Source organism: Aethina tumida, chromosome 5, assembly GCF_024364675.1.
Source record: "Aethina tumida isolate Nest 87 chromosome 5, icAetTumi1.1, whole genome shotgun sequence".
NCBI lineage: Eukaryota > Metazoa > Arthropoda > Insecta > Coleoptera > Nitidulidae > Aethina > Aethina tumida.
In genome coordinates this window covers 2,696,952-2,710,771 of record NC_065439.1, presented here as the reverse complement: position 1 = coordinate 2,710,771, position 13,820 = coordinate 2,696,952, and the positions used below count along the sequence as shown (strand labels likewise).

General features: G+C 31.7%; 1 protein-coding gene across 1 annotated transcript; it reads right to left on the bottom strand.

Moving 5' to 3' along the window:
* Positions 1-4,697: 4,697 nt before the first annotated feature.
* On the bottom strand, positions 4,698-7,439 carry LOC109601606 (uncharacterized). The gene is made up of 4 exons (XM_049967381.1): positions 7,434-7,439; positions 5,388-5,604; positions 5,068-5,343; positions 4,698-5,008 (listed from the first exon to the last, which is right to left on the bottom strand). The coding sequence occupies exons 1-4, from the start codon at positions 7,437-7,439 to the stop codon at positions 4,698-4,700; spliced, it is 810 nt and encodes a 269-aa protein (XP_049823338.1).
* Positions 7,440-13,820: the final 6,381 nt, after the last annotated feature.

Below are 13,820 nucleotides of genomic sequence, written 5' to 3'. Positions count from 1 at the left end.
ATAATAAAGTAAACAATTTATCATTAACACATGTAGGTAATAAAAGTGGTACTAAAAATAATTTATTAGTTCAAAAAACACCTGGCGTTTAAAACTTTAACGATTATAATAAAATTACTAGACATGTAAAATTTATTGTTTGTTTAATGGTTTTTGAAATTTAAACTGTTTTAAAAACTATCAGTATGAACTTAACAACAAATTTGATTTATATATTGCTCATTAAAAATAAAATTATCTTAAGAGTGCACCTTTGTCATTAAAATAAAATTAAATGGCCCATAAAGTTTATTACTTGTTAAAAATAAATAAAATTTGACCTAAAGTATTTATGAAAATTATAAAATACATCAATTTTTACGTGGGCTAATCAGTAACACTTTGGTTTGTGGACAGAGCCACTCCAAATCACCAAAGTGTCAGACCAAACAGATACAACTTGATCTATCACGTCAATAATTCATTTCACAAAGTTAACGATTCGTCGAGATTAAAAATCGGCGCATAAAACATGAGCGGATAAATCCACTTCAGCACAAACAAAAAGTTCCTGCTCACGATCCATTTAGTTTTGTGCTTATCCGTTTCTGATCCATTTGATCTGCCGCATAAAAGTAAACGGGACAATTAAAAAACGTACGAGAATATTTTGCCAGATGCGCAAAATTTCTTTACGATGTGGGGGATGGAATGGGGCAAATATTGGCTTCTGTTTCATCCCGTTTTGTTTACTTTTGCACGTTGTTGTGGAAATGCGTGGGTGATTAAATGTGGAGCATGTCAGTAATGTATGTTTGAACTGCTTCTAAAATGTGTACTTTGTTATAATGGTAAATTATAGTTTATAATTTTAACTAATAATTATGTTGAAAATATTATTAATTGATTATATATAAATATATGTTGATATATATTAAACTATCCTAAACCAATTCAATTCAAAATGTTTTTTGAGATGAAATAAATATAGAAACCTGTATAATCTTCTTGGTTTTGGCTATTGTCAGATAGATGGCACTGTAAAGACATGTCTGTGTAGTTACTGCTAGTCAAAGATATGCAACCCAGAATGCACACAATAATTTCAGGTATTCACTGAAAGGTTCCAAGGAGGAGTAGCTAAGATTTATTTAAACATTTATGGAAGTAATTAAACCCAGTAACAAGTTCTTTATTTTTAACTTAAAGCTTACACACTTTATAACATGTTCAGCTCATCACTCCCGCCACAAGATTCCACTAATCGTGGCATAAAAGCTTTTCAGTCTAATTTATAAGAAGCTATTCAATTACCGAAAGCTACTTAAGAAACGTGAGGATTTTAAAGAGCCGCTCTTTATATAAATACACCGGGATTATTTTAATGAGGATTGACGTTCAAATCGTGGAGTATTGAGACCACCTAAATAACGGGATTAACTCAATCTTTTTTTTATTGACTTTCACTGTTGACACTGGAAAATTTACGTTTCGTTATATAAAACAAGGTGCTTTAGGTCCTGTCAAACAAACATGGATGGAAGTTTTTTGTTATAACGTATTCGTAGGGGCGTTATAATCTGTTTACTTTAAGGTTTTAAAAGTATTGCCACGAGACCTTTGACTTTTAGATTCGGAGTTGTCGGATTGCTTTGGGGCCACTTTAAATTCAGATCCCCACTGATTCGATAATCTTTTTACGAGTTGCACGTAAACTTAAGCAGCTATTTTGATTTCTTTCGAGGGTCAATGGGACATTTCTTAAATTTACAAAGGTAAAACGGGTCACATTATTTATTTAGTTTCGGGGTAAACTCAATATTAAGGGTGTGATGTTGGCTATGAAATATTTAGCGTTAAAATTAGTAGAAAAAATGGTCTGCCGATGCTTTCAAGTTGACCAAAGTCAATGGATAACTTACTCATAGAGGAGCTTTAGTCAATAGTCATGTCAAAGAAAGGTCACTCCAATTACAGACTCAAAGGAACTTTCAAAATGTTAAATGGGAAGTTTTACTTCATCAGCTGCACTCCAGATATTTCTCAATGTGATTATTGAATAGTAATTCTGAAGTCAAGATAATGTTTAACATTTTAATGACTTTAAGTGAGAAGCTCAAGAGGGTGGATAATAAAACACATTACCACGAGCCTTTTGTATTAGTTATAAGGTGTCACCTTGAGGAATATGCCACTTGAATGCGTACATTTTGAAGTCCGGAGCATTTTTCCTTTCCCTTTTGACAGCGAAACTGCTCATAAAATATTTACGTAGCCGTGACGTGAAAAAAGACACCGTGATTAGACTCGTGATACAGTTTCGGTGGGCAAAAACTTTTACTAATTTGTCACAGAAGTCAAAACTCCGAGATCAGATAACTGGGAGGGATTTGTCAAATGCAACTGTCCCAGTTGCCGGATGAACTCATTCCGGAACTGCATTAATCATATCGATAATTGTGGTTGCGGGATGCTGTAAAGACGTCGGAATGTCGGAAAGTTTGTTCGGGAGTTTGTGGATGATAATAATATGGGGGGGTAATCGATTCGTTTCGTTTTAATCAAGACATTTTTTGTGTGGCTTGTTTTATTACTGAAATGGACCCTTGAGCAATAAATTTCAGCTTAAGATGTTTACTTTAAATATGCCAGACGACGACAAAAACAAAATGGATGCTCCGATCTTTGATCTTGTTTCACGTGGTAAAAGGGGCATAAAAAAATTGTGTCAAAAACATTCACTGGAATTACTAACACAAAACTTTACCACTATTATTATTTAAGATCTCGTCGAGTTCCGGTGGAATAAAAGCACATTTCCGGCATAAACACATAATATATTCATTTAGTAAAATCTACTCTGTCAGATCTTGACTTGTTTTTCTTTTGCTGGTTGGCGGAGCACGAGGATTCCGTCTCGTGCTTTTATATTTCTCGAGTTCAGCTTCTGTACGTCCATATTGTTAGCTGTTAAATGGAGGCGCATAAAATCCACCCCGGATTTTGTTTTCGTGCATGTGGATGCAGTCAAACAAATAATATCAGTTTTTACTATGCCATAAAAAGATTTTTCAAATTTAGTTTAGACAGATAATTTTTAAATAACTTTAACAAATGTGTACAAACAAGTTTTAAAACTGGTTCAAATAGTTTTAGTAGAATATTCTGCAGAAAATTAATTATGTTGATAATATCATATTGCTCTAGTCTTCTTCAAGTTACATTTGTGCATTATGGGTTGCATATCTTTGACTGGTAGTAACTACACAGTCATACCTTTACAGTGCCATCTATTTGACAATAGCCAAACATAAGGGGGTAATACAGGTTTCAACATTTATTTCATCTCAATTTTACAAGAATATACACATATACATATATATATAATATACATATTCACAATAAAATATTCATATAACATAATTGATGTTTTTACATTGAAATATTTCATATTAAAATTAATTTACAAAGTACATGACAAAAATAAATTGAACCATTTTTATTAAAATAAATTAAATTAATTTGAACTTTTCGTGTTAAAAACTTAAATTAAAACACGTTTTTACATTTCAGTAGACTTTATTTATTGTTAGTCTGTCATTAAAATATAAATTATAGTATTAATAAATTTAAGATTAATTGACCAGATTATCAAAATAGAAGTTTTTTTTTTAAATTTTATACATGAATTTAAAAATGTGTCTGAAATCTTGAAAGAATTTTTTTTCAGAACATTATCAAACAATGGGTAAGTACATTAAAAATGTACAATGCTTTGCCTTTGGCTCGTTGGAACATGCACTTAACAATAAAATATTAAAGTGTTTCTTTTCCTGTTTACCTCATCGCATTGAAGGGTTCAATTCCATTATCCGGGCATTGTTTCGTAGGAAATTCGGCGAAAAACTTAATACCGTCTGCGGTTACACGGAAAGGAGTGCTTTTAGTTAATGTCTAATGAATATAAAATGAAATGAAATGGCCCTCCACGATTTTTATTTAGCCGGATTACAAGGTTATTTTCTTACAGAATAAAATTCCACACTTATTTTAGACGTTTAATTGGCAAAAGGTTCAAATTATACTAATTAGATTCTGTTATTATGGCGTTAAAATGTTAGTGGAATAAGAAAAAGTTTATCCACTTTTGTTCGGTGATTTCTTGAGTGGTTTCCTTTTATTAATTTTAATTCTCAACCATTCTCAACTACACAATAAAGCACAAAGGACAACCCAAAAAATAATGCAAAATTTCATATAAATTTCATTTTGCAGACCAATATTTGAGTTTAACCAAATCAAACTAGTTTAAAACTGAATAAACATTGGCATTCAAAATGAACTGTACGTTTTCCAATACGATTCGATTGTAAAAATTCGGTTTACAAATGGCAGCAATGTTCGATTCAGGGAGACCATATAAAAACACAACAATCGGGCAATCTAGACATAAGTGTGATGGATTCTTCTGGAGGTCCCATAACAGAGTCAATCGAAGGCACACGTGCCTTGTAACACTATCAATAGCGAGTTTGTACCCAAGCATAAAACTTTAGATCCAAAATAAATAAATAATACGATCTATTTGACTTTTCCTTTCGAATTTTAGTGAAATGGTCGAAATTAAAGTTTCTTTAATAGGTCGTTTATGTCAAGAATTCACTTAAAATTCTTTAATCAATACAAATTTGATATTTTTCTTATGATTATACCTGAATTTACTCTCTTCTCTCTTCTGTCTTCTGTCTCCTGTCTTCTATCTTCTGTCTTCTGTCTTCTGCCTTCTGTCTTCTGTCTTCTGTCTTCTGTTTTCTGTCTCCTATCTTCTGTCTTCTGTCTTTTGTCTTCTGTCTTCTGTCTCCTATCTTCTGTCTTCTGTCTTCTGTCTTCTGTCTTCTGTCTTTTATCTTCTGTCTTCTGTCTTCCGTCTTCCGTCTTCTGTCTTCTGTCTTCTGTTTTCTGTCTTCTGTCTTCTGTCTTCTGTCTTCTGTCTTCTGTCTTCTGTCTTCTGTCTTCTGTCTTCTGTCTTCTGTCTTTTATCTCCTGTCTCCTGTCTTCTGTCTTTTGTCTTTTCTCTGTTCTCTTTACTCTTCTCCCTTCTCCCTACTCTCTCCTCTCTACTATATCCTCTCTTCTCTCTTTTCCCCACTCTCTTCTCTCGTCTCTCTTCTCTCTTCTCTCTCCTCTCTTCTCTCTTTTCTCTTCTCTCTTCTCTCTCCTCCCTTCTCTCTTTTCTCTCCTCTCTTCTCCCTCCCTCCTTTCTTCTGTCTTCTCTCTTCTCTCTTCTCCCTGTCCCTCCTTTCTTCTGTCTTCTCTCTCTTGTCTTATTCTCACTTCTCTCTCTTTTCTTCTGTCTTCTCTTTTCTATGTTATATGTTCTCTACTCTCTCTTCTCTCTTTTCTCTAACCTCTTCTCTCTCCTCTTTTCTGATTTCTGTCTTCTCTCTTCTGTCTTTTAATAATCCCTCTCTTCTCTCTCTCATCCTCCTCTCTTCTGTCTTCTCTCTTCTCTTTTCTCTTTTTCCCTTCTTCCTTCTCTTCTCTTCTCTCTTCTCCCTCTCCCTCCTCCCTTCTCTCTTCTGTCTTCTGTTTTCTGTCTTCCGTCTCCTGTCTCCTGTTTTCTGTCTTTTGAAGTAGGTATAAACAATATATTCAGCAAAATAAAGTAAAACAGAAATTCAGTAAAAATTTCACGGGTTGGCTTTTGTGATTTGATTAATTAAAAATGAAAATGCGCAATTTGAGGGCCACGCAGAAAATAAGTTTAATTAAACTCGTCGTTACGAATGTAAATTTGTATATTTTTTATAAAAAGCGTAACGTTGTTGCGTAACGGGAAGTTCTAATGTTTGCAGAACATGCAACAGTTTATTCCCAAAGCAGGAATTGTTATGGATGTTGCAGTGCGCATAGTAATGAGCACGGAGGGATAACATTGGAATTTTTGAAACGGCATCATTAAATTGCGAAGGAGGGCTGTTGTTTTCGAATTATGAAAGCTTCAGTCAGGTGCTTATGAATATGTGAGGCAATTTCTTAAATTGTCCCTCAAGTCTAATTTTTTCAGCAACTCCAATCACTCCAGACGGAGGAAAAAAAAGTAAATTGATCTTGTATGCGAACCGATACAATCTTGAATAAAATTACTATGAATCTTTAAGTCGGATACATTTATTGAGATTAAAACTTTTTATTCGATCTCGATCCACGACTTTAATATGTCAAATTTAATTAATTTAACATTTTTCATCGGCATTGCTGCAACGAAAGAAAGTTAATTATAAGGACAAAAACATTAATTAATTAACCAATTTAAATAGAAACAAGAAGTTTAATCACATTCCACGGTGTGCTCAAACTCCACCACTTAACGGCCATAATTAGATGCAAGGTTGTAACTGTTTAACTGTTAATTGAATCTGTGGTGGAATCTTAACAAAGTGAAGTGGAAAACGGTATTATTCTAACAATGGTTTCATTACATATTGAAAGTTCAGAGACGTACGCAAACACAAAACTTGTGTTACGCTCTGTGCAAACAGAGTTTGCGGCATGAGCCTCTGTTTATATTAATCTACTATGTATGTTTCATAATATTCTAATGCAATGTTGTTGTTATAATCTCTGGCGGCTTCAATATAAAATCGTTCGTGTTGGTACAACCTAAAAATACATTGCGAAAAATCCAACTCCTCCTAAAACTGTTATTAAATTTTACAGGAAACTGTAATATTGTCGTCCATTGAATGTGTTCTTTAATTATTATTATCAATGCCTCAAATTTGACATGTTTTTATATGTTCATCTCTAAATATCTAGTGATTATAATTTGCTTATTTAACTAGTTTGAAGTGGAAGTATTGTGGTGGATTGGGCCATTCAGAAATAATTAAAACAATTGAAAACAGGGTACCTCTTCTTTGCCTACTGTGATCTTTAATTATCTTTGCCCAAACAAGTACATAAATCTTTTAGAAGATGTGTTTATAATTTAATAACTTATTTTTAGTGTAATTTGTAACAGTAAATAATTACAGGAAACTGTAATATTGTCTTCCTTCGAATATGTTCATTTATTAATATCATTGGAATTCATCAAACCAATGTAGAATATCTTTTTTTCTTTGTATGTAATTAGCTACTGTAAATAGCGACAGTTGAATAATTACAGGAAACTGTAATATTATCGTCTCTTGAATATATTTATTTTATTATTCTTAATTAAATTAATCGTTGATACAACATTACGAAAAATCCAACTCCTGTAAAATTTTAAAAAACATACTTAATTTTTATTTCGATTTCAGTTTTTATATTTAATTATGAAGCAAATAATAAGAATTACTTGATATATTTTGTTACACCAAAGTTGATTAAACATGATTAGACTTTAAATGTTCTTATAATGACACGAGTTGGCTGTGCTTGACAGTTAATTAAGTGGAGCAATTAACCTGCATTTTCAAACATGGTTGGACGTCTGCACAATGGCTATTACCTATTATTATCATTGTGTACATTTTGGTAAATTAAGTTTTCAATAGCTAAATTCTTTGTCTAATAAATTTATGAAGCCATAATTAGTTTACTGGAACTAAATTAATACTAATTAAACGTCTGAAATGAATTTTATTTTAAATTAACTTTCTGGAGGCCAAAGAAATTTGAACTAAAATATCTAAACTATTCTGTCACACATTTCATTTAACAGATTAATCTTTGACAAGGAAGTAGGAAATTGGAAAATAACTCGGTCTCTCACCCCTACGTTAGGAATTCCACCCCTCCAACTAGATTACGTAAGGTTTATAAATATGCGATTGGTAGAATGTTATGATTAAAACCGCTGACAACAGGTAAAAAACACGGGTCCGTTTCGATGGGGCGGATTCCGTACGCGAGGCGAATATAAAAGACGAACACCCGAACGATCGTGGAAATTCCAGACGGCAGATATGAGAATTGGGGCGGGCTGGAAAATCTATTGTTATTGACTCCTTCATTTTACATACGGACCGAATTGGACGAGTAAATTTTGATCAGACCATAATGGAGTCGTCGTGTCTTTCTACACCACTCACGAATTATTACAATGTTTTTTTCTGCGTATATATTGTAGGGGGGTGTCTCATATGTTGGGGGTGTTGGTGTTAACCAACTGGAGATGTAGAACATCTTTCTTTCCTTGTATGTCATTAGCTACAGCGAATAGGGACTGTTAAACAATTACAGGAAACTGTAATATTATCGTCTCTTGAATTTATTATTTTATTATTCTTATCATACTTCAAATTTAACTTTATATTATTTGTTTTTATGAATGTATCAATTAGGTAATTGAGTGTGAACCAACAATTTTTTTTTATTTTAATTTAACACCTTACTTGATGTGTAATTAGCTATTGAGTGGTTAGTGACAGTAAACAATTACAGGAATCTGTAATATTATCTTCCTTTAAATATGTTCCTTTTTATTATTATTATCAAATTTAAATATGAATTATATATTATTATAAATTTCATTGTACTATTTTGTGTAAGTTAGTTAAATAATTCAAATTTGTTTTTATAAATTACTCAGAAAGAGTAAAGGATTTTCTTAAAATTTGCATGACAAATTTTTTCCAACATTAAACAGCTTGTTTTATGCCTTTGTTGATGACAAGAAACCTTAGCTTGATAATAAATTATTACCAGGAGTGGGTCTACTGAGAGCGTCAGCCTTTTAAGTTTGCCATGTAGTTTTTATAACAAAATAGAATGAAATCCGATTTCAAACATCATGAGAAGCAGGCTCGCCTTTCTCCCTTTTGTGAGGATGAACTAAAACTCGGTTATATAATGTAACTTATATTCTATAATATAATATATCAAATGTAAAGTTTGAACAAAGTAAGCATGTTCACGTGATGGCATCAAATTGACAAAAATTAACAGAAGACACGTTCATACGTGATTAATTTTGTTTAAATGATGTGTTCTCAGTGGGACTTCAAGTAAACAACCCGAAATGTCGATGATAAAACGACATCAATACGGGATCAAGTGTGCAAATACAAAATGTCACATTCGATAAAAAATGTAAGATAAACATAGGTCCCCAGTGGTGACATCCATCACCCCACGTCTGAACGTACACATTAATTTCTCCTGTAATTAAGCATCAAGCACACTCGACGTTTTAATCCCAAGTTAAAAAAATGTAATTTATTTTGTACAGTATAATTTTAATATTGTTTACTCTTTAATTAAGAAAATGAAAAATTTAACAACAATTTAAAATTAATTAAAAATAAGTCTTCGTCACTCCTAAGCCTGAAAACTTAGGTTAGGTTAGGTTAGGTAAGGTTAGGTTAGGTTAAGTTAGGTTAGGTTAGGTTAAGTTAAGTTAGATTAGGTAAAGGTGGGAGTAAAGGATGAAAAAAACAAGATTTTTATTTTTTTATTCTGGAATAATTTAAATATGTGGATGTAGAATTAATTAACCCTTATGTCATGAATAAAACTTTTCAGAATATTTTTCAGTTTTGATATTAACCAAATGGAGATAGCTAAATGTAGAATATTTTTCTTTCTTTATATATCATTAGCTACAGTGAATACATACTGTTAAATAATTACAGGAAACTGTAATATTATCGTCTCTTGAATATATTATTTTATTATTCTTATCGTACTTCAAATTTAACTTTGTATTATTTGTTTTTATGAATGTATCAATAAATATTTATATTTTTGATTATATATTAACTAATTATTTCTTTATATAACTATTTTTTAATGGATTGAAGTAGGAGTTTTGAGGTGGATTGGGTAATTGAGTGTAAGGTGGACCAACCAAATATATAGTGATTTTAATTTAACAACTTACTGTATAATTAGTTATTGAGTGCTTAATGACAGTAAACAATTACAGGAATCTGTAATTTTATCTTCCTTTAAATATGTTCCTTTTTATTATTAATATTATCAAATTAAAATTTATTATTATAAACTGTAAATTATTCAAATTCGACACTGATTTATTTGTTATTATAAATTCATCTCCAAATAATTTAAATATGTGGATGTAGAATTAATTAACCCTTATGAAATGAATAAAACTTTTCTGAATATTTTTCAGTTTCTCGCACCAAAATTAAAAACAACAAAGCTCCAACCCCCGTACAAAAAGTTTTTTTTTATTGTTATGTTTAAAAGTGCATAACCCAAAATCTAATTAACAAAAAAGTAATTTTCAACTTCACAAAGCCAATCTGTATTGTAAATTTCGCCCGGCTGAAACTTCGGTGTATCGTACTAATTTCCAGTTTTCAATTATAGACGTAGGCCCGTTTCATTTTTAACCTTTCATAAAGCGCAGCGGAAGCCCGGCAATTCGAAATAGCCGAATGAACTTTTCGCCCCCAATAAATACGTCAATGCTACAACACGCAAAACAACCGAAATAAATCAGTCCGGAAAGTCCAACCTTCAATCCTCCGTTACGATATATCAGAAGTTTCTTTTTTTTTTTGGGTTTTCTTACCGGAATTGGTCGGCGCAATAAACTTTCCGGTTGCAGTTAATCTCCATTAAAAAGATTTTTGGGGGTTGGCTTAAAGTCTGATCTATCAATTACGGGACGGGAACAATCGGTTTTTAATCCGCGTTAATCTTTCGGGTAATAACGATCCTATTGTCGCTGCGTTTCAGGACAGGGGCTTTAAATGGGGGTGAAAACTGAAAAATGCCTTAATTAAACACATTTTTTTTTAAAATAAATTATCATTATTTGGTCCAAAAGCTGGAAAAGAAAAAATATATCGGAGAATATGATAATTATTTCATTATTCTTCAATAGAAGTTATTTAATTGGCACTTAAATTAAGTGTCTTAAGTAACAACCTGTTAATTTAATAATTAGGTAATTCAGAATTGATTAATATAGTTGAAAACAGGATTCCTCTTATTTGCTTTCTATAATTTTCACGTGTATTTGGACAAACAATTGTAAAATATCCTTTTTTCTTTGTGAGTAATTGGCTACAGTGAGTAGGAGCAATTAAACAATTACAGGAAACTGTAAAATTATCGTCCTTATATGTTCTTTTATTATTATTATTATCAATGCATCAAATTTGACATTGAATTATTTGTTTTCACAAGTTTATTCCTAAATATCTAATTTCTTGTGTAATTAGTTACAGTAAATAATTACAGGAAACTGTAATATTGACTTTCTTTGAATGTTTTCTTATATTCATATCATTGGAATTGATGTAGAATATCTTTTTTCTTTGTGTGTAATTAGTTACAGTGAATAGTGACTGTTAAACAATTACAGGAAACTGTAATATTATCATTCTAACCGTAAACAATTACAGGAAACTGTATTATTATCTTCCTTTGTTATTTATTATTATAAGTTTCATTCTATTATTTTCTGTAAGTCAGTTGAACAAATCTAGAAAATTGTCCCTTTAAAATAAATATTAGCATAATTCAAGATACGTTTTCATATACTCCGTCGAGAGCAAATTCAAAGCTGATTTCCATGTGCCCGACAAGACGTACATTTTTCACTTTCCATACAGACGACTCATCTAAATGTAGATTTCAGTCCGCACCATTTACTTTTTAAAGAGTTATTTTCACGAAGTTGTTTTATTATAATTTATATCACAGATTATGCTTTCTCGTCTAGACAATCTTTTGAAATGTACGATTTTAATAACGTGTTCCCCCCCAAAACAAAATTGTGGACAACTTTTCATGTAATCCTTAGATGAAGTTTCAGGTTTTTTTAAAGATTGATGAACCACACACGACGCATTAACGTCATACATCAAAATTTACGCCGCACTCGTTAATCTTGTTAACTTAATATTCGTTTGGAATTGCTGCTATCGCAACTTTTTAATTTATAGTGCGGACATTAATAACGATTTGTTGAGTTGTGCGAAAGTTTCCAGATGAAATAATTATCTTCGGCGGTGAAAGAAAGATCGGAAGACAGATTAACGTGAGCTTAAAACGGACGTGCCGGATTAAAACCTTTAATTAATGTGCCCCACCATTGATTTTTATTTCGTGCTTTAAAATTGTTGCTGATAAAATATTTTAATAAATGTTTATTACAACGTTACGTTTTATTCGACAACATCAAAGGAAAAAGTCACAAACAAAGAGTGACGCTTGTTCATTAAAATAAATGAAAAATTAGCGAATTGTAAAATATATTAAATATTTTTAAATGAAACGAACGACGACCATTTTAATTAATTAGCAACAACGACATAATCATTATTTTTGTAAACAAGTAATGTGATATTAAATTAAACAAGACATTGATCACTGAGGGAAGTGTCACGTTCAATGGTTGGCTCAGCAACTTCCCATCTTGGCAATACTACACCCATTGTTTTGAGTAATCCAGTTCAAAGAAAACAGTGGCAATTAATTTGGATGTTCTTGCGTTCCATAAGTTAGTACATAATCGATGTGTTGTCTCGGGAGCTAAAAGGACCATTCAATACACCTTTAAGCTGCAGCACAGAAGGATTCAATGGCCGCAAAAACGAGGGTCCGGCCATAAGTTATTTGCAATTAAGTCGACGGAATAGTTCTAAGCAAAAACCTCAATGTTACTGAAAGGGGAGGACACAAAGTCTCTACGATAGGCGAAATGAGAGTTTAATAATTAAAGATATTTGTCAAAAAAATATTAATTTAACGCCGATAATCACCATTATGGAGTTTAGTCAGCTGTGGTCACTAAAGGGGCCAACAAAATGACTTCTTTTGTCACAGAAAATAAAGAACTGCTAAAAAGAAGTTATTATACATTATAACCTTACATTTTTGTTACTATATATGTGGAGAAATACAGAAAAGATAATAAAAGAATGTATTCGAAGGACGATAATATTACAGTTTCCTGTAATTGTTTAACTGTATAATTAAAAAGAGGACTCTGCATTTATTATTTTTTATGAAAAAGAATTATAAACGTTTAAAATTATAAAAAACTGTGTTGTTATCTGAGATTATTTTATTTTATTTCAAAGGTACCTAGACGCAAAAGTAATGTAAGAAGTAAAAAAAACTTGTTAAGAACGTTTAAATCCGCATAAAAACGAAGTTATTAAGCCAAAAACCGGCGTTATAAATCTAAAACAAGCGTATTAAAAGTTTCTTAACAAATTGCGTTAGTATTTATGCAGACAGCAAACGAAGTTGTTTCGCATCTAGCGGCTCAAAGAAGATTGTGTTCATTCTGGTAATTAAAGTCATAATTAATGAAAGATATCGTTAATTAGAGTGTTTTTAAAATCGCCATTAATTATTTAGTATAAAGGCAATTAATTTTCAAGGTTGTTTTTAATATTAAAAAAAAAACACATCAAGGTGAAGTTTTGGATTTATTATCCGTCTTTTTGTGTCCATGTAAATGTTGGGGTGGTAAATTAACTTGTTGTATTCAAAAATATTAAATACAAGGTGTTCTCGTAATTGAAGGGCCATTCAGGCAGCCGTTAAATTATTTTACAGTGCCATAAAACCGTTACGGAACGACCATAATTCAGGTCTAATTCCATCTTGGGTGTATTTTTCCTTCAACACCGGAGCGAATGATTTAGAACGCGTCCGACGATAAAACCGACACCGTCAAATTTCGCACCCCTTCCGCTGATTTATGTCCATTATATTCGGATTTCAGTTGTGTCATAACAAGCAATTGTCGCTGAAACGCTGAAAGGCGTCCTTTTGTTTTTCCAGCCCGGCTTTTAAATACTGAGAACGGATTACGAAGTGTCTGTGATGGTTTTCTGATCAAAGAGGGATTAAGGAGGAGCTGA